Raw genomic sequence first — 22,472 nt, forward strand, 5'->3', positions numbered from 1 at the left:
AGCCAGAAAAAAATTTTTTTTTGTTAAGAATATTAAGTTGAAAGGAACCAAGACAGAATGATTCAGAAACTTCTCAGCCTAGGCAGATTGCAAGAGGTGTTAAAATTAGAAGTCTCAGTTTCAGGAAAAAGTGGCTCTTAAGAAAAAGTCAACTTTGTGTCTAGATAACCTTCGGTTAGTGCTTTGGAAAGATTAAAACCTTGATATGTTCATTCACACAAGGAGCTCTTGGAAAGATTAGACATGGGATTCATGGATTCCCTCAGTGATTTCAGCAGAAGACAAATTGGAGATGAGGTTATCCATGAAAGATCTACAAAGTATCCTGTTTTCTAATAGAGAAAATCTCAGATATATACAAGAGAGAACCACAGGTTTCTCAAGAATGTTACATCAGTTGAAATACTTATAATCTGAACTGAAAAAAAGAGATGAATTTCAAAAAAGCTGTTGCACTTTCAAGTTACACAGGCAGGAAATATTCAACTGAAAATACATGCTATCTTTCATGAAAAAAAAATAATGATTCTTAAAGAACCAGGCCCAGAGGGCAGAGCCTTGAGCCACAGAGGATTATCACCAAGCTGTGAAATCTGAGTTTGCCTAGTTGGAATTCTAAACTTCTTGAGACTGGTAACCATTTTTTTTCTTCCACATTGTCTCTTTTTAAATGCAAATGTCTGCACCTGTTATCTTATGCTTGTCCCACAATGCATTTTGAAGGTGTATGATTTATTTTCTAATTTCACTGGTACACAGATGAGAGAAATTTTGCTTGAAAAATGAATATAACTAGAACCTTGATGATAAGCATGAGAATGCTCAATTACATCTAACTCTTTGCAACCCAGTGGACTGTAGCCCGCCAGGCTCCTCTGTCCATGGAATTTTACAGGTACAAATACTGAAGTGGGTCGCCATTTCCTACTCCAGGGGATCTTTCCCACTCAGGGATTGAAACCATGTCTCTTGTGTTTCCTGTACTAACAGGTAGATTCTTTACTATTTCACCACCGGGGAAGTCCCTATCTAAACCTTACTCATACCTAATTTAGAAGATTTAGATGATGAGATTTGGAAATTTTTAGCTGATGAATTTTAGATGAGATTTTGTCCATATTCTAACTCCTTGAAAGTCTGAATATACTACCTAAAAATGGCAAGAGAGACTTTTCAGATGTGATTTGCTCAAAGATCTTGAGATGAGGACATTATTCTAGAGTATCTGTGTGGGCCCAATGTAATCATAAGGGTCCTTCTAAGAGTGAGACAGGATTAGATATGAGGACATGAGCAGAGGTCAGTCAGAGAGAGATTTGAAGATGCCGTACTGCTGGCTTTGAATATGGAGGAAGGGGCCAAAGAAGGGAATGGCCTCTAGAACAGGGAAAAGGCAAAGAAACATATTTTCTACTCGAGCCTCCAGAAGGAATGCTTCTTTACCAATATCCTAACATTAGGATCTCTGACTTCTAGAACCATAAGATAATAAACTTGGGATGCTTTACACCACCAAGTTTACAGTAATTTGCTATAGAAGCTACAGAAAACCAATATAAGTGATCTCTACCCAATATAAATGGTCTCTACTTAATTTGTCATGGCATTTCTCTACAAATATACCCATAAAATCTTGAATTTTAACTTTCTGAAATTCTTTCTGAAATATAGCAAATAATATGCTTCACAAGACACACAAAAAATTAATTTTTAAAATTTAAAAATCCAGAAGATGTTTTTCTGTTCACGGTCCTCATGTGGAATTTCAACATGATGAATTTTCCCTTTTAAACTAAAGACAAAGTAATTCAATAAATATACTTCGCTCTTAAATAGTCAATAGAGTTCTTGCTAACTGCATTAGCATCTGAAAGCAAGCTAGGCATGATTTATTTAGACTTTGAAGCCATTACTGCAAATGAGGGCCCCTTCATCAAAGCCCCTTCTTTAATTATCTCATCAACTTAATTTCAAAAATCACATGAAAACTTTTGTAAAAAGCACTCCAAATCTTATTGAGAAGAAAAGGAAAAAACTGTCCACAGTTGGGGCAGGAATACATATTAAGTAATCAGCAATGTGGCATGATTCATTCATGCTTAAGGATTTTCACATTCTTCAGAAAGTCATGATATAATCGCAATAGAAATATACACAGGTAACTATTTCAGAGCATCTCTTACCTGTGTAACGAGCGGTTCCAAAAGCCTCTCCACTGTTAGGGTCCGGATTTCCAAACTTTTGGGGTCCCATTTTAAAATGATCGGTGAAGTTGCCGAAGTCATGCTCCCTACAGAAACACACATTATCCATTAGAAATAATGATGACAGAAATAATGTGAGCTTAGGGGTTCAAAATGAGTAAGTCACCAAAACTTAGAACATGCTTGAAGATTACCTGTCTGGTTCAACCTCATCAAGTTAGAGCTAGGGAAATCAGAAAATAGAACTATGTGAAGTGGTGTTGTCAGGATCAGATTGAAATGGGTATTTCTTAAGGGTACCTGTATACAGTAGACAAACTTTTGGGGCCCAAATGACACTGAAATATGTCACTCACTCAGTGTTTAGTACACATATCCACCTGCTATATACTGGGAAGGGGATTCCCCAGAACCCACCTGCCAATGCAGGAGACTTAGGAGATGCGGGTTTGATCCCTGGATTGGGAAGATTCCCTGGAGGAGGGCATGAAACACTCTCTAGTATCCTTAGCTGGAGAAACCCACAGACAGAAGAGCCTGGCAGGCTACCGTCCGTGGTCGCAAAGAGTTAGGCACAACTGAAGCGACTTAGCACATACACACACACATTTGCTGGGAAAGCCTTGGTCACTGCCCTCCAGTACCTGTGGTTTCAAATAGCAGAGGTTGGCCATAGTTATGCCTCAATGTGGCCTGTGCTGTGATCAAGGAATACAGAGAAAGCCACAGAAGAACTGAAGAAAGGACATCAAAGTCAGTCACCAAAGGAGATCAGCAAAGACTTTAAAGAAGTACAATAAACTCATCATGACAATCAGATGAAAGACCCCAGGTCCTAACAAAAGGCTTCTTTGTTTTTGTCACACCATAACTGACCACTGAGGATATTATGCTTCCTGGAAAAGCTGAGTTTTATTCTCTTAAATAGGAGAGATATTACAAAATGAGTCGCAATGATTCTGAAAATTAGCTTGCTGCTATTTACATACGCTCTGATTACTCACTGCATTTACATTCTTATCCCATAAAATGAGTGTCTGATAAGGTTATTTATTTCATTCTACAACAATCCCTTTCTACCTAAGAACCACGGGTGTGCACGTAGCAACCTTGCACATATCGAGCACACGATATCATCCCAGCCTCAAAAGAGTAAATCAGACATTCTGTTAGGGGTGTGCTTCTCACTGAGAAGTTGACCGTTCTCTGATGAATATATTTTGACAACTAACCACTGGACAAGCAACCTTAGACTGTGCAAGGTGAATCTGAATCATTTGCTTTAATATCATCATAAATCAAACTGTTCACAGCTGTTCTCTTTTGAATCAATGTCCCCGCTCCATTCCACTCTTATAGATCAATGTAGATGATTATTTCTATTAGAATTAACACTACAAAAAAGGTCTATCGCAAGAGGCACATGTCTCTTTACTGCCCTGCTACAGCTAGTCCTTTTGCAAACAGACCTAACAAATTTGCTTCAAGAAAAAAAAAAAAAAGGCGAAGATGCAGTATGCTGGTATTTTACCTCTCTCCAAATGCCATGTTTTAAATAAACTAAGCATAGCAATCCAACCATATAGACCAATTTAGACTTGGGTTCCTTCACAACAACAATATTTGGCAAGGATATGTTGCCTGTCCTCCAAGAACCAAAAAAACTTTACACATTTCCCATTCACACTACCAACTGCTACATAGCAGCTCTAACATGCCCAGAATTCTGCTGTTAGGCAGCACACCTTCCTGTGTTGTGAAAGGATGAAAACGCCAGATTCTTTCTACCCACACAGGATACCTTCATCCTTGTCGAAGCCAGTCCTATCTAAGTAACCCAGCTCTTTGTTGTTGTTGTTGTTCCGTCGTTAAGTCACGTTCGACTCTTGTGACCTCATGAACTGCAGCATGCCAGGTTCCCTGTCCTTCACAATCTCTCAGAGTTTGCTCAGATTTATGTCCGCTGAGTCGGTGATGCTATCCAACCACTCCTCCTCTGTCATCCCCTTCTCCTCCTGCCCTCAATCTTTCCCAGCATCTCTTAGGACACAATGATTTCCAGTCCCCAAGAAGTTCCCTGTAAACTTCTTCCCAGCTCTAATGGAATAATAAGTGGCCTCAGTAACGATGATGCACGACAAGGTCCTACAGGAAAGACAGCTGGCTAACTAGTAGTGGCATAGTGAAGTCATTTGAACACAGTAGTGAAAGGTAGTAAGAGACTATGCAGAGAATCACCACTATTACACAAGCATGCTTGTGCATATAAGCTGGTGGAACAGGAAGGCACACAACATCTTTATGCGTGTTCTGATGTATTACTAAAGAGATGTACAAAAAATACTGATGCAAGAAATAAAAATGCTGGGACACTTACATTAGAGACACTAGTATGCATCAAGCAAAAATGGGAGATTCTTAAAAAAGACTTCAAGGCAACTGTGAACCAAGAAGCAGAATTAGAGCAAAGCCTTGGATCCTGAAGGCTGGAAGACTTATAAATCTAAAACTGAAAGGACAAGAGTGACCAAGCAAATCATTGGACTCAATTTATTCCTTTGGGGATCAATGTTTTAGTCAGTTCTTTTGACACAGGCAAAATTCAAGAGCAAAAGGCAAGGAAAGGTTATGTGGTATTAATTTGTTGAAGGGGAAAACCTAGTCATAGAAACATGTTCCTCTGTGTGGAATAAGCAATTGACTCCAAATAAGAAAGCAAGGGAACAAATGAAGTGTGCAGTCATACACCAGCCTCTCACATTCCAAAGGAGCATGTCTCAAAACCATACTAGGCATCCACACATTTAATGCAGACTGCTGTGCCCACAAAAGAGATTCTATGTAAAGAAAAAATATATTTTTCAATAATTTAAATTCAAAGAAAAACGACATATTATAGTTGCTTTTGGTAGGAAACTTAGAATATCGACTGGACACAAAGAGCAACAAAAAGGGGTTGTAAAAAAGAAAAGACAATAGCGCTGTCCTTGTCCATATACCACAATTTTACAAGCCCGTGAACAAGCTCTTAGCAATTTATTTAATCTCTGAGAAGATATTCCTGAAAAGTGTCAAACTGCATATACATAAAAGGTGATAAAACAACCTACATAGTAATAACTTAGATAACTTCAGACTTTCTCCATGGGGGTAAGGAAGAAGCATGTGTCAGGGTGTTAGCAGCCATTCATCACTCACAATTACAACAACAAAAAACACGACAAAAAAGACTAACAGAGTAAAACAAGCTCCACTATGAGCAGCCAAAGGTCAAGTACTTTGTTAATTAGACATTTTCCTGATAAACAGAAAATCTTTTGAGGTGCCTGTGCCAAGGAGTGCCTTCAAATGACATACATGTTACTCTAATGCATAATTCACTAAATAAATTCCCCTTTCCAGATTTTCCTCAAAAAATGTCTTTGAGCCCTCTACCTATACTTTCTGAGTTCTCACCATTCTTTCTATTGTTCTTTTGTAAAACAATGGTCCAGGACAACTGACAGTTACTCAGGAGGCCACCCAAACCTGCCTTCCCTCCACAGGACTCCAGCTTCAGGTTCCTTTCATGGGTTTTTCTCTTTACCGATACTGAGTGAGCACTACTGCCTACAAACTCTGTGAGGCTTCTTTTAGAAGACAAGTTAGCTTTGGTTAACAAGTAAAGTCATGGGAAGTTAATGACTAATACTGTCTTTATTCACCTATCTCCATATGTAGGCTATTGACTCAGCTACCTCACCTAAGCTTCAGTTTCATCGTGTAAAACAAAAATGGTAACAGCCTTATATAATTCATGACATTGCATATGCAAACACTCATGGGTTTACTTCTTTGCCATGTTTTTGTATGATTATCATTCTAGCCAGTTCAAGATATCCCTTAGGGTGGGGCCAAGGCAAGAAGCTTTAAAACAAAGTTTTGGTGAGAAAGAGAGATGTGAAAAAATGAGAGAATTTTCTAAGTTTCCTCAAGAATCAAGCCTGGATACAGTGAACTTACTGTTTCTTCTCTGAGTATTAGTAATACTGGCTAATGATCTGACATTGTTATTATTTGCCATTTACAGATAGGTAAGCTGAGGCATGAAACAGTTAAGACAGCTACCCAAGGTCACAAATTTTGAAACTGAACTGCCTGGCTTCAGGCTCTGTGCTCATAAGCACCATGAAGCATTGTTTCACTTCTTATAAAGAGGAATTCCTAGGCTTAGGTCCATGCCAGCATCACCACAGTGCTTCTGAACCATGGAAGAGAGACAGAGACATAGTCAAGAATGGAGCTAACCACTTCTGGAGAATAAGGAGCTAAATCCAGGAGCTAACCACTTCGGGGGAATGAGAGAGAGAGCGGATACAGAGGGACACAGAGGAATGGCAGATGAGGTGAGGGGGACACACAGGACAGGTGCCCTGATGCACATGTGGAACGCGTGGGGAATGTGCTTCCCTTCCTGGTGACGCAGAACAGTTTCCTTTAGCCACTTTGATCCCTGGGGCAAGAATGGGATGCTGATGGTGAGGCTGGGCCACCTAGGGAGCAACATGGCACCTGGGAAAGTCAAGAGAAAGACCTTATGATGAGTTATGCCAAGTAAACAGAATTTTGGTCCCCATGACCTCAGACCCTTTGTTTTAAACTTATGATTATGTTATATTTCATGGTGAAGAGGATTTTGAAGATATAATTAAGGTTATTAATAAGTGACGTAAGTGAAGTCACTCAGTCGTGTCCAACTCTTTGCGACCCCATGGACTGCAGCCTGCCAGGCTCCTCCGTCCATGGAATTTTCCAGGCAAGAATACTGCAGTGGGTTGTCATTTCATTCTCCAGGGAATTAATAACCTTCTAAAGGTTATTAATAACTGGACCTTAAAATATGGACATGAGCCTAGATTATCAATGTGGCCCCAATGTATCACTGAACACTTAAAAACAACTTCCTCCTGGCTGGGGGTAGAAGAGGCAGTCATAGAGATGCAGCAGACAAAGACATCAGGTAGGGCAGAAGAGGGAGGCAGAGGGATTCAAAGTGTGAAAGGGACTTGACCCACGATTGTAGAGAGATGAAAACCATGAAAGGAAATGTGGGTAGATTCTGGAAGCTAAGAGTGTACCCTGGTTGACTTCCAACAATGAAAGAGGGACCTCAGTTTACAACCACCAGGTACTGAACAGTCAAAACCCTGAATGAGGCTGGAAGTGAATTCTTCTCTAGTGCCTTCAGTAAGGAATTCAGCGCTATCAACATCATTATTTCAGCCTTGTGAAATGCTAAAGAGAGGACCCAGACACATCTACCTGGGCTTCTGATCTTCAGAGAGTACAAGAAATCTGTGCTGTTTTTAGCTGCTAAATGTGTGGTCAATTTTTACAACAGCAATAGGAAACTATGACAGGTATTTGTGTGTGTATCATATCACCTGGAGGGCATGTTCATACACAAAGCAATACAGAAAGTTTCTGATTCATTAGGTCTAGGGTGGGTCTGAGAAACTGCTTTTTTTTTTTTTTTTTTTCTTGCACTTGGAACCAGTGCTCAGATGATTTTACTGGTCCAGGAATTGGCACTTGGAAAACCACTATTGTGATCACAGTCCATGGCCATGCGTGCCAGGAGGGAAGCGGTGATCAGGAAGATGTGGGGTATCTCTGTGGAGATCCTAGGACCAGTAATAATAACACTGCTGTTACTACAAGTATCACTGCGATCATTATATCAATACTTTCTGGATGGTATTTATGCTTTTCCAATGCCTTGAAGTGATTCTCAATGGGAAAATGAAATGGCATACCAAAATCATTTCAGTTTTTTTAAACCACATGTACACCAACCTCCAATATCCCCAAAAGTTCTCAGAGTTTCCCCAGAAGATGCCTTTTCTAATTAGTATCCCTGCCACCGGGGAAGGCAATGGCACCCCACTCCAGTACTCTTGCCTGGAAAATCCCATGGATGGAGGAGCCTGGTAGGCTGCAGTCCATGGGGTTGCTGAGGGTTGGATACGACTGAGTGACTTCACTTTCACTTTTCATGCATTGGAGAAGGAAATGGTAGTGATCCCTGTGAAGAATGTAAAGTAACAGTGGGAGAGAGCCATGCCCTTCAGTTCACCAAAATCAGAAATGAGGGTCCAGGAATAATTGCTTAATAGAGAATAATGTTTCCAAAGAATCAGTTACTAAATATTTTGATGTTATTTGAGGGCTATGAAAAAAAGTTTTAAAAAAAATGCCATCTGAAATATGATAGTAATTCTCATTTTTTGTTGTATTAGTAAAGGAAGTTACCTCTAACATTCCACCCCTCTATTGTAAGAGGGAATTTTTCTAGAGCTGAGAATGTGCATATGCATTTCAGACATGAGTAGACGTTGAGAACCAAAAGCAGAGAAGGAGGCATCTCATCTGATTCAAAAAACCTCAGAGAATAAAAGGCACGCTGATTCCTACCTGCATCAGCACCAGATCTAAACAGATAGTAACAGGTATTCAGCACTCTTCCTGGTGGTACCCTGGCTATGAAAATAACCTGGCTCCTAACTTGAACCTTTTTACCTGAAATCTCCATCAACATCCATACAGGACTGCTATGAGGATTATATGAGTTATGTGTGTAGAACATTTGGCAGAGTGGGAAGCATAGCCTAGATTCTTAGGATATGGTAGCTACCTCTGCTAATACTCCTGGTGGCAGCGGCAACATTAATAAATGGCAGCCATATTTATGGTAGGAAATAAGCTGGGAAAGCCCTGCTACTGATATTCCACCATTAATTTTGCTCAATTTTGCTCATTTCTTTTCCTGTGACTATAAGGAGGCAGTGTGTTGCCCATCACTGTCCTCGACATAATAAGCATTCAGAGTCCTTGCTCAGTGAACTGACAGGTGACCCAAGATGCAAGCTGCTGCTGCAATTAGAAGATCCATCACCATTTTTAATCCAAAACTGAGGTGACATGTAATTTTCAACTGCTCTTTGCTGTTTGCAGTAGAAGAGAGTGGGGTAGTTATTTCTGATACTGTTAAAGTTTAACACAGCCCTCAAGTACTACATGTGCAAGATCTCTCATAACTTTAACAAAACACTGAAAGAAATACTGTTGAACAAAAGCATCATTCTAATAATTTCAAAAGGTTGTAATAATAATACCTGTCTAAGCATAAATGCCTGTAAAGTATACCTTAATATTTTAAGCAAATATTAAATAAGTATTAAACTATTAAATTCTCTTCAGAGCCTCTTTTTTAATTCTGCCCAAATAAACAAAACATCACCAAAAGGGAATATAAGAATAAAGCTCCACAGCCTAAAGGCTGTCACGATGACAAGTGTAGACTAATAATATATTGCCTAGAGCTTGCTGATTAAAAAAGAAATATCCATGTCCGTATCTCACTGAAATGAGTTTTTACACTTACAATAGCATACTCATAAAATTTAAAACTATGTGCCAACTTAATAGAAATTCACTACTCCTGATATATGCTAACAGAAAGCCAGTAATTTGAAATTCAAAATGAAAACTAGTATCTGTCAAATTCATTTCTGTGCTTTTCACTACATTCATAGTCTCGTCATTTAAATTCTTTGGGGAGCATAAACAGACTCAATCTACTCCTAAAGTATGACTTGCTTTCCATTTGGATGTGAACATATGTGATATCCAGGTAGGCAGTGCTCATTGTAAATGCTGTTAAGTTTCCTAGGTCCTAACAAGGACTCGGTTTTTCTAAACAAAATATATCTGACCAAAGGTTAACTAACACTGCTCTACTATTATTCTACCTATTATTCTTCAGCAGCATTTCAATTCTGATTTAGGCAGTAGATTCCAAAAACTGAAAATAATAACTGTTACTATTTCAGATAACATATTTTGAGAAATTATCTTTATAGTCCAAAAGTAACATTAAATTATTTAATAGGGACACATTATTTAATTGGCAATTAACTTATTCTCTGTCCTTCTAACCTCCTGTAAATTAGAAATCCATACGCAATGATTATATAACGTAAATCTTCATAAGAATCTCAACATTTCATATTCAGATTACAGCAAAATAACCATAAACTGCTCCCTTTATCTTTCATTTTGATGTATAATGCAGTCCAAACTAATTTTCTGAAACATTCCTTTTGTAGAACAAAGTAACTGCTTAACTCTCTTCTCCAACAATTCCCAAGTCTTTGTAACACAGCTGTCACTCTACTTTTTGACCATGGGCTACTGGATCTTATTTCTTTAACGAGAGCCTACTGCTGAAAACAGGTCTGGAATACATTATAACACAGGGTTTATGCCATTTCCCAAAGTTCCCACCATACTGTGCTCCTTCTCACCCTCCAAAATCCAGACACCGACATCTTCATTGTAATAAACCCTAAATTGCTACTGGATTTACAGTCAGCAGCAAATGATCATACTTTTTTTTTTTTTTTTTTTTGTAACAGGCTCATTGCTAAGAAATTGACATTAGTTTTAAATAAGGTTATAAACTTAGACTTATAACTAGATTATAAACTCATTAAGGCACAAATCTGTATAATAGCATATTAGACCCTTCATAAATGTATGATTAAATACAAATATATAAAATATGGCCCAAATACTTATCTAATTTTTTTCCAAGTATCAACTTTTTATCTTTTCAATAGTGGAGTGCATTTCCTAGGGAGTAATCATTTTTGAAATATCTTTTGTACATATTTTTAGATATAGGCCAGTACTTCTTAGAGACCTAAAATAAGTGATATCTTGGTATGGCTTAGGGAACATAAATTTATATTTTATTTATAAGCCATTTATGTTATATTTGGGCTTGCCTGGTGGCTCAGATGGTAGAGAATCCACCTGCAATGCAGGAGACCTGGGTTAATTCCCTGGATTGGGAAGAACCCCTGGAGAATGGAATGGCTACTTACTCCAGTATTCTTGTCTGGAGAATCCCCATGGATGGAGAAGACTAGCAGGCTACAGTCCATGGGGTCACAAACAGTTGGGTATGACTGAGCAACAGACACACACACACATTAAAAAAAAAAAAAACTATGTTATATTTATATTTATGTTTAATTTAAATATATACCTATGGTTTTTATGTACATATTTTTACTCAATATATTCATTTTTAATTGGAGGATGATTGCTTTAAAATGTTATGTTGGTTTCTGCCATATAACTGGATCACTAGTTTTTATTTATTATGTTTTAAATCTAGGTATCATTTTTGTTCAGGAAAAACTAACCTCAGGGCTTCCTTCAGCAAAGCAGTGAGGCCTTGGTATTTGATTGCTGAGATCCATGTGGCAAGTTTTTTGTGAAGGATTGTACAAGCTCCGCAAGTTGGCCCACAACAGCCCTTAGGAAATATTTCTTCTCCTCATTGACCCAAATTGCCTTTTTTCCCCAAGGCCCAGTGTCTTTTCCTTTCTCTGAATTCCATCAGTATTCCATCTAATCAGAATAGCTAGTGCATAATATTTAATCTGAATACAAAGTGTCGTGTGTTGTTCTCTCCTTGCTTTATATAAATTTGTCCTCTCAAATACACTCAGGGACAGGGAATTTGCTCCCTTAATAATGATTAGGATGGTACTGAACATTTAGTAAAAATGCCAAGTTTAAATCTCATAATCAAATACACACACTCACACACAAAATGATTCTAGTTAAAATACAATACTAGTGCTTTTTTGCAAAAAGGGAGATTTTCTACTCAGAACACAATAGTTCAGATACCACTTATCTGAAAAACAGAACCCAAAGTGATTTTCCTTGCTCAGAATGCCTTCCATATTCTAGCAGAAAAGGCAAATCGCATATGCTCCAATTCTCCCTTCCTTTATCCATTTATCCAACCATTCACTTAATCAGGGTAAATGTACCAACCACCCAATGTGTATCATACTTCATGCTGATTGTTAAGATGAAACTGGCTCTAATTCATCATATTTTAAAAGCAAGAACAATTCATGGAGCAAGGAATGTTCAGAGCATGAGCTTGGACGAGAATGGACACCTGTAGGGCCAGTGTCCTTCCATTTCACCAGGGGACTTATATCGGGCAATAGGTAACCAAGAGCACCTTCAAATTTTAGATGCATTGGTCAAGCAATATAGGACAGTTTGTGCAACTGAAAAACAGGAAAAATTCAACACCCTTTTGAACTGTTGCCAGAAAAATGCTCTCCAAAAAGTGAGCAAGAGTATGAAAAAACATTCAAGTAACCTTGGGACATAGAGTGAAAAAGATAAAGTAATCAGAATATTAAGATATGATGTAAAGAAATTAATGCAGATATTTAGATAAGAGCCATTTTAAATTGTTCAGTGATTGTAAGAATACTTGTGTGTGTGTGTTAGTTGCTCAGTCGTATACGACTCTCTGCAACCCCATGGACTGTGTAGCCTGTCAGGCTCCTCTGTCCATGGAATTCTCCAGGCAAGAATACTGGAGTGAGTAGCCATTATTCCCTTCTCCAAAGGATCTTCCTGAACCAGGGATCAAACCTGGGTTTCCCACATTGCAGGCAATGTATGAGCCACCAGGAAGCTCATACCAGGAAGAATACTTAACTAATACTCAAGCATTTGATTTTTAAAGCAAGCTCAAACGTGTTAATATTTTATTTTAAAAGGCAAAGTTAAATCCACTGATGCGCTGTTAACAAGGAATTAAGTTGCAGGGATTCAGAAATGATTTAAGCCTAACACCGCTGCTTCTTTCAGTTTCCCATTTTAAAGTGGCTTATTCACCTGGCGTAACCACCAGGCACTGCTGTTCGTCTGGTGGCAGTTTAGTAAATGGAAGATAATTCACCTGCATTGCGTTATCCCTGCCTTGTTCAACTGAATTACTAGGTGTGAGAGGTCATAACACATTATAGCAATTATATTTGCTTACAAGTCTTTTGTTCTGAAGATTGATATTTTGGTATCAGTGGTACTCAGCATATCCTCCTGCTGATAAATCACCTTATCAAGCTTGTTGTTAGAAAAAGTCATATGTGAAAAGAGAAACTAATCCAGATTTCCTCCTGGTCATCTGAGGCATTTAATTTTGTCTTATGAAACAAAAAGTACCTCAGGGGCTATGCTTTTGTAAAGACAAAACTAAAAGGTGCAGTGGCATTTAGGACATGCAGATGGGCTCTGTTAAGTTTGCACACTTCATGGTAGTACTCCTTTCCATTTAGTTCATCATATTTACATTTCACAGCAACTAAGACTTCACCAGGAGAAGGCAATGGCACCCCACTCCAGTACTCTTGCCTGGAAAATCCCATGGACAGCGAAGTCTGGTATGCTGCAGTCCATGGGGTCGATAAGAGTCGGACACAACTGAGCGACTTCCCTTTCACTTTCACTTCCACGCATTGGAGAAGGAAATGGCAACCCACTCCAGTATTCTTGCCTGGAGAATCCCAGGGACGGGGGAGCCTGGTGGGCTTCCATCTATGGGGTCGCACAGAGTCGGACACGACTGAAGCGACTTAGCAGCAGCAGCAGCAAGACTTCACCGAACATTCCTGGTCACTGGCCAAAGTTTATTATCATTATTAACAGTTTCATGTTTCTTTCAGGAAGTCCTGCTATGTAGCAGTGAAAGGGAGACCCTGAACCCTGAGAGGGACAAGATATGTATGAGAAAGTAACATACAGGACACTAACGTGTGGTAACACATATATTATTGGCTGTGCTATCTTCTACTTGCCTTAAGATCAACATGATGATATCCCAGTTTTACAAGAGAAGAGAACTAAAGCACAAGTATATTATTTTTTCCAAAGTTAACGAAACTCAATCAAGATTTATTTTAAATTTGTTTCCTGCACCATATAATGCAACTTCCCTAGGTTAAATACTATACTTCACAGGGGCCAGACAAGCTAACAAAGTACACACAGAAACATGTGGATAATAAATACTTAATAGGTTATTTGAGGTAACTAAACCATTTGGGGATCATTCCCAAGCTTCCATTTGTTCAGAGAAGACTAGACTTTCCTAACATACATCTCTTGGGATCCTTCTCAGGATGTAAGCGTACAGATCATCTCATCCAATATTGCGGTTTCCTGTCTCATGCAAGTTCGGAAAGACTTCCTCAAATATCTCATCACACATGGGTAACAACAACCATCTTCATTCTGGTGACAAGAATCATGCCAGGTGACCCACTGGCAAACTTATGAAAATATTTTCCCACCCTCACCTTCCTCCCAGTTTCCTTCTTGGAAGATAGGGTTTGGTCTCTCTTTCCTACTCCTTCCTTCCCTGACTCCTAAGGCCTCAACTCTATCAGTCACAATCTCTACTTTTTTATCTTTTTTTTTTTTTAATTTTATTTTATTTTTAAATTTACATAATTGTATTAGTTTTGCCAAATATCAAAATGAATCCGCCACAGGTATACATGTGTTTCTCATCCCTCTTAGTTGGCTCCTTCTAGTCAGTCATATCCAACTCTTTGTGGCCCCATGGACTGTAGCCTACCACACTCCTCCAACCATGGGATTTCCAGGCAAGAGTACTAAAGTGGGTTACCATTTCCTTCTCCAGAGGATCTTCCCAACCCAAGGATTGAACCCGGGGTCTCCTGCATTGTGGGCAGATGCTTTACTGTCTGAGCCACCAGAGAAGTCCAGTCAGTGAGAAGTCTTGTCCAAGTAAAAATTGAAACTATAAAAGAAAAAAAAAAAAATCCCTCTCCATCCTACTCCTTTCTTGACATCTTCTGCTTCCCTTTCCCTTCACAACCTGGTTTCTTGAGAGAGCTGTCTGTAATGTTTGTTCCGTTTCCTCACTGCCCACCCATTCCCCAGCCCACACAACCTGGCTCCTACCCTCACCATTCCAATGAAATTAGCCATACAAAGGTACAAATGATCTCCCAGTTGCTTAATTCAACAGACACCATGCCCCGCCCCCAGCTTATACATTAAAATTAGGACAGATGTAGAAAAGATTATCATGGACTTTGGACAAGAATGACAACCAAATTCATGCAGTGTCTCCTATTTTTATAATGGGTACTCATTTTGTTATATATAGACATATATCTAGATATATCTAGGTAGAGAATGTATTTAAATATAGAAAAAATCTAAAAAGATATACATCATAATTTTAGCAATAGTTATGCTGGCTGCTGATACGTATGGTAATTCCTAAGTTATACATAATTATGTATATTTCCACTAAATATATACATTTTTATCACTATATGCATATATATCTCATTATATATTTTCAAATTACATAATGGTCACATATACCTTTTCTAAATAAATATAAATCTATCACCTCAAACCCCTTCATGGGTCACAGCCTTGTTATGGTGAAGGGGCTTACATAACTCAGTGAAGCTATGAACCATACTACATAGGGCTACCCAAAATGGACTGGTCATAGTGAAGAGTTCTGATAAAATGTGGTCCACTGGAGAAGGGAATGGCAACCCACTCCAGTATTTTTGCCACAAGAACCCCATCAACAGAATGCAAACACAAAAAGGTATAACACTGGAAGATAAGCCCCCAGGTCAGAAGGTGTCTGAAGGTGTTGGAAGGTATGCTATTAGGGAAGAGTGGAGGGCAATTACTAATAGTTCCAGAAAGAATGAAGGGGCTGACAAAAGTGGAAATGACACTCAATTGTGGGTGTGTCTGGTGATAAAAGTAAAGTCTGATGCTATAAAGAAAAATATTGCATAGGAACCTAGAATGTTAGGCTCATGAATCAAGGTAAATTGTATGCGGTCAAGCAGGAGATGGTAAGAGTGAACACCAACATCTTAGGAATCTGAGTAACATGGACAGAATGGGTGAATTTCATTAAGATGACCACTAAATCTAGTACAGTGGGCAAGAATTCCTAGGAGGAAATGGGGTATCCCTCATAGTCAACAAGAGAGTCCAAAATGCATTACTTCGGTGCAACCTCATAAGTGACAAATGATCTCGTTCCATTTTCAAGGTAAACCATCCAACATCACAGCAATCTAAGTCTATTCCCAAACTGCATGCCAAAGAAGTTGAAGTTGACCGGTTCTATGAAGAGCTACAACAACTTCTAGAACTAACACCAAAAAAGTTGACCTTTTCACCATAGGGGATTGGAATGCAAAGGTAGGAAGTCAAGAGGTACCCAGAATAACAGGCAAGTTTGGTCTTGGAGTGCAACAAAGCTAGTGGAGGTGATGGCATTACAGTTGAGCTATGTCAAATCCTGAAAGATGATGCTGTGAAAGTGCTGCACTCAATATGCCAGCAAATTTGGAAAACTCAGCAGTGGGCACAGGACTGGAAAAGGTCAGTTTTCATTCCAATCCCAAAGAAAGGCAATGCCAAAGAATGCTCAAACTACTGCACAATTGCACTCATCTCACATGCTAGTAAAGTAATGCTCAAAATTCTCCAAGCCAGGCTTCAGCAATATGTCAACCATGAACTTCCTGATGTGCAAGCTGGTTTAAGAAAAAGCAGAGGAACCAGAGATTGAATTGCCAACATCCACTGGATCATGAAAAAAGCAAGAGAGTTCCAGAAAAACATCTATTTCTGCTTTATTGACTATGCCAAAGCCTTTGACTGTGTGGATCACAATAAACTGTGGAAAATTCTGAAAGAGATGGGAATACCAGACCACCTGATCTGCCTCTTGAGAAATCTGTATGCAGGTCAGGAAGCAACAGTTAGAACTGGACATGGAACAACAGACTGGTTCCAAATAGGAAAAGGAGTATGTCAAGGCTGTATATTATTACCCTGTTTATTTAACTTATATGCAGAGTACATCATGAGAAATGCTGGACGGGAAGAAACACAAGCTGGAATCAAGATTGCCGGGAGAAATATCAATAACCTCAGATATGCAGATGACACCACCCTTATGGCAGACAGTGAACAGGAACTCAAAAGCCTCTTGATGAAAGTGAAAGTGGAGAGTGAAAAAGTTGGCTTAAAGCTCAACATTCAGAAAACGAAGATCACGGCATCCGGTCCCATCACTTCATGGAAAATAGATGGGGAAACAGTGGAAACAGTGTCAGACTTTATTTTTCTGGGCTCCAAAATCACTGCAGATGGTGACTGCAGCCATGAAATTAAAAGATGTTTACTCCTTCGAAGGAAAGTTATGACCAACCTAGATAGCATATTCAAAAGCAGAGATTACTTTGCCAACAAAGGTTCATCTAGTCAAGGTTATAGTTTTTCCTGTGGTCATGTATGGATGTGAGAGTTGGACTGTGAAGAAGGATGAGCGCCAAAGAATTGATGCTTTTGAACTGTGGTGTTGGAGAAGACTCTTGAGAGTCCCTGACCTACATACAAATTTCTCAAGAGGCAGATCAGGTGGTCTGGTATTCCCAGACCAACCAGCAAGGAGATCCAATCAGTCCATTCTGAAGGAGATCAGCCCTGGGATTTCTTTGGAAGGAATGATGCTAAAGCTGAAACTCCAGTATTTTGGCCACCTCCTGCGAAGAGTTGACTCATCGGAAAAGACTCTGATGCTGGGAGGGATTGGGGGCAAGAGAAGAAGGGGACGACAGAGGATGAGATGGCTGGATGGCATCACTGACTCGATGGACGTGAGTCTCAGTGAACTCCGGGAGTTGGTGATGCACAGGGAGGCCTGGCATGCTGCGATTCATGGGGTCACAAAGAGCCGGACACGACTGAGTGACTGATCTCATCTGATCTGATCTTGGTCTTGGAGTACAAAATGGAGTACAGCAAATGCTAACATAATTTTGTCAAGAGAACATGCTTATCATAGTAAAATCACCGATTTCCAAAAACCCAAGACAACTCTCCACGTGGATATCAGCAGATGGGCAATACTGAAATCAGACTGCTTTTATTATTTGCAGCTGAAGATGGAGAAGCTCTATACAGTCCACAAAAACAAGACCTAAATGGCTCAAATTATGAGCTTCTTATTGCAGAATTTAAGCTTAAAGTGAAGAAGTAGGGAAAACCACTAAGCCATTCATTTTTGACCTAAATCAAATCCCTTATGATTATACAGTGGAGGTGACAAATAAGATTCAAAGAATTAGATCTGGTAGACAGAGTACCTGAAGCACTATGGATGAAATTTGGTAACACAGTATAGGAGGCAGTGACCAAAACAATCCTAAATAGAAAAAGAAATGCAAGAAGACAAAGTGGTTGTCTGAAGAGCCTTTACAAATATCTGAGGAAAGAAGAGACATGAAAGGCAATAGAGAAACGGAAAGATATACCCATATGAATGCAGAGTTCCAGCGAATAGCAAGGAGAGATAAAGAAGGCCTTCTTATATGAACAATGCAAAGAAATAGAGGAAAACAATAGGATGGGTAAAACCAGAGAACTCTTCAAGAAAATTGGAGATATCAAGGAAACATTTCATGTAAGGAAGGGCACAGTAAAGGACAGATGGTAGGGATCTAGCAGAAGCAGAAGAGATTAAGAAGAGGTGGCAAATATACAGAAGAACTATTCAAGAAAGGTCTGGATAAACATGGTGCCGAGGTCACTCACTTAAAGCCAGACATCCTGGAGTATGAAGTCAAGTGGGCCTTAGGAAGCATCACTATGAAAAAAGCTAGTGGAGGTGATAGAATTCCATTAGAGCTATTTCAAATCCTAAAAGATGATGCAGTTAATGTGCTGTACTCAATATGTCAGCAAATTTGGAAAACTCAGCAATGGCCATAGGACTAGAAAAGGTAAGTTTTCATTGCAATCCCAAAGGAGGGCAATGAAAAGAATCTTCAAACCACCACTCACATACAATCATTTCACATACTAGCAAGGTTATGCTCAAAATCTTTCAATAACTTGAACAGCTTCAGCAGTATGTGACCCTAGAACTTCCAGATGTACAAGATGCATTTGGAAGAGGCAGAGCAGAGATCAAATTGCCAACATTCATTGGATCAAGGAGAAAACAAAGGAGTTACAGAAAAACATCTATTTCATTGACTATGCTAAAGCCTTTGACTGTGAGGATCACAACAAACTGGAAAATTCTTAAAGATATGGGAGTACCAAACCACCTTATCTGTCTCCCAAGAAACATGTATGCAGGTGAAGAAGCAATGATTAGAACTGGACATGGAACAACTGACTGGTTCAAAATTCAAAAGGAGTACAACAGGGCTGTATATTGTCACCCTCCTTATTTAACTTATATGCAGAGTTATATCATGTGAAATGCCAGCCTGGATGAATCACAAGCTGGAATCAAGATTGCTGGGAGAAATATCAACAACCTCTTGGATGCAGATGTCACCACTCTAATGGCAGAAAGTGAAGAGGAACTAAAGAGCCTCTTGATGAGGGTGAAAGGAGGTGAAAATGCTGGCTTAAAACTCAACACTCAAAAAAATGAAGATCATGGCATTCAGTCCCATCACTTCATGGAAATACAAGGGGAAAAAGTGGAAGCAGTGACAGATGTTGGGGTCTGAAATCACTGCAGATGGTGACTGCACCATGAAATTAAAAGATGTTCTTTGGAAGGAAAGTTTATGACAACTCTAGATAGCATATTAAAAAGCAGAGGCATCACTTTTGCTGGCAATTTTCCATGTGATCAAAGCTATGATTTTTTCCAGTAGTCATGTACAGATAAGAAAGCTCGGCCATCAAGAAGGCTGTTGTTGTTGTTCAGTCACCCAGTCGTGTCTGACTCTTTGTGACTCTATGGACTGCAAGAAGGCTGAGAGCTAATGAATTGATGCTTTTGAATTGTGGTGCTGGTGAAGACTCTTGAGAATCTCTATACTACAAGGATATCAAACCAGTGAATCCTAAAGGAAATCAACTCTTAATATTCATTGGAAAGACCAATGCTCAGGCTGAAGCTTTAGTATTTTGGTTATCTGATATGAGGGACCAACTCATTAGAAAAGACCCTGATACTGGGAAAGATTGAAAGCAAAAGGAGAAGGGGGTGGCAGAGGATGAGATGGCATCACTAGATAGGTGGCATCCCACATTAGATAGCATCACTAACTCAACCGACCTGAATCTGAGCAAACTCCAGGAGACAGTGGAGGACAGGGGTATCTGGCATGCTTCAGTTCGTGGGGTTGCAAAGAGTGGCACAGAACTTAGTGACTGAATAACAACAAATCACCTCAAAATATCCAGTGGTCCCATTTCAGTTCTTATCTTACTTGATTGTTCAGAAGTATTGATAATATGAACATTTTACTCTTTCCTTGGTTTCAAGGACACCACTCTCTTCTTTCTTCCTCTACCCACTTGTTGCCCTCAGTCTTAGCTACCTCTGATTCCTCCTCTATTCTGCAGTGAGTTTTTTTTTCCAAAGTATAAATTATATCATGTCACTCTGTTGAAAAGCCTCTGATGACTTCCACTGCAGCGAGAGTTCCAATTTTACTAAATGTCCAGCAATATTGACTCATTACTCAGCATTCATCCACCTTGCATCTTAAGTCTTTAGACTCCAGATTCAGTGAACTGCTATTTGTTCTCCAAAAATTTCATATGTTCTTCATTTTCCCTGCTCTTTGTATAGTCTCTGGTTGGTCTCATTCATGTCAGCCGTTTACATTATGTTGAAAACTCCCAAATCTATTTCTCTAGCTCTGGGCCCTTGCTTGAGTTCTAGCCCCTTATAGTAATAATTATCAGTTTTTCAATCACTTCAACATCAACATGCTTAAAAGTGAACTCATCATCTTTCCCCCCAAACTGATCCAACTCCTGTCATACATCAATGAGGAGAACCACTCACTATTCATCGAGCCCTGTCAGAAACATAGGAGTTATTTTTAATTCCTTTCCTTGATGTTACCTCCTACATGAAATCACTCATCAGGTCAAAAACATTCTACCTTTGATATTTCAAAAATACACCTTCTTTTTTTTCTCCATCACTACTGCCTTTATCAAGGCTCTCATTCGTTCTTCCTTAGATTATTGAAAAGCCTCTTTTGCCTGATCATGTTGCCCACAGCCTTAGCCCACTCTGATTCTTCCTCTATTCTGAAGTGATTTTTTTCCCCAAAATACAAATTTCATCATGTCACCCTCTATTTTTTTTTTTCCCCGATAGCTCAGTTGGTAAAGAATCTGCCTGCAATGCAGGAGAGAGACCCTGGTTCAATTCTTGGCTCAGGAAGATCTGCTGGAGAAGGGATAGGCTACCCACTCCAGTATTCTTGGGCTTCCCTTGTGGCTCAGCTGGTAAAGAATCCACCTGCAATGTGGGAGACCTGGGTTTGATCCCTGGGTTGAGAAGATCCCCTGGAGAAGGGAAAGGCTACCCACTCCAGTATTCTGGCCTGGAGAATTCCATGGACTGTATAGTCCATGGGGTCACAAAGAGCCGGACACGACTGAGCAACTTTTACTTTCACTTTCATGTCACTCTCTATTGAAAAGCCTTTGATGACTTCCATTGCAGAGGGATAAAGTTCCAATTGTACTGACTGTCCATCAGTACTGACTCATTACTCAACATTCATTCAGCTTGTATCTTAAGTCTTTGGGAACTCCAGATTTAGTGAGTTGCTAGTTGTTCTTCAAACACTCCATCTTCTCTGATACCTCTCAACCTTTGTTCTGTCATTCCTTCGACAGGGAAGCTCTTTCCCTGTTTTCTTTAGTTAAGTTAAAACTTAACTCAGGTAGCATTTCTAGACCTGCTCACACCCACTCTTGCTCTTACAGCATATCATGCTTGCCTCTAGTGTGCCCTAATTCACAGCCTATTTTAACTGTTCATTCATTTGTAGCTATCACACTACTAGAACGTTGGAATCCTTGAGGATAGTGCTGAGCATTTAATTCTTTAAACAAACACATAAGTAAATGACTGGCATAAAAGAGGTGGATATGATGTAATGGAGATTCAAAACAAGGCCTCTATACACAAAATATTACTGTGTCACTCTTTAAAATTACTGAAGTAAACATAAGTGCATCTAAGGGCATGTGTTCAATCCCAAATCTGACAACTTAAAGAGCTCAAAATTCAGGAAGTATTTCCAGTAAAAAAAGCTGGAACTTGAATTAGAACCATCCCTACTGACAAGCATAAGGTCTTTCATGACGGCATTTTGTTGCAGGATGTCATGATGCTATGCAGGGAACACAGCAAATGAAGTGGGAAACCAGATTTTACTTATCTCTTTCCTTTCCAGCCACCCAAATGATTCTCTTGGTAAATCACTTGCTTTATCTGAAATTATAGGACAGTGCCTTTATAAGCCTGAAAGAACCAGATGGTCTTCT

General features: G+C 39.3%; 1 protein-coding gene across 4 annotated transcripts in view; it reads right to left on the reverse strand.

Annotated features, from left to right (window-relative positions):
- The window catches only part of CTNNA2 (catenin alpha 2), a 1,361,081-nt gene that overhangs the window by 1,184,107 nt on the left and 154,502 nt on the right, over window positions 1-22,472 (reverse strand). For all 4 annotated transcript variants that reach the window (NM_001372104.1, XM_010810060.3, XM_010810059.3 and 1 more), the window contains exon 2: window positions 2,184-2,290. In NM_001372104.1, the coding sequence (NP_001359033.1) occupies window positions 2,184-2,285 (102 nt within the window). In that variant the 5' untranslated portion in view covers window positions 2,286-2,290. The remainder of the gene's footprint in view (window positions 1-2,183; window positions 2,291-22,472) is intronic.

The sequence above is a fragment of the Bos taurus genome, chromosome 11 (assembly GCF_002263795.3).
Source record: "Bos taurus isolate L1 Dominette 01449 registration number 42190680 breed Hereford chromosome 11, ARS-UCD2.0, whole genome shotgun sequence".
Classification (NCBI taxonomy): domain Eukaryota; kingdom Metazoa; phylum Chordata; class Mammalia; order Artiodactyla; family Bovidae; genus Bos; species Bos taurus.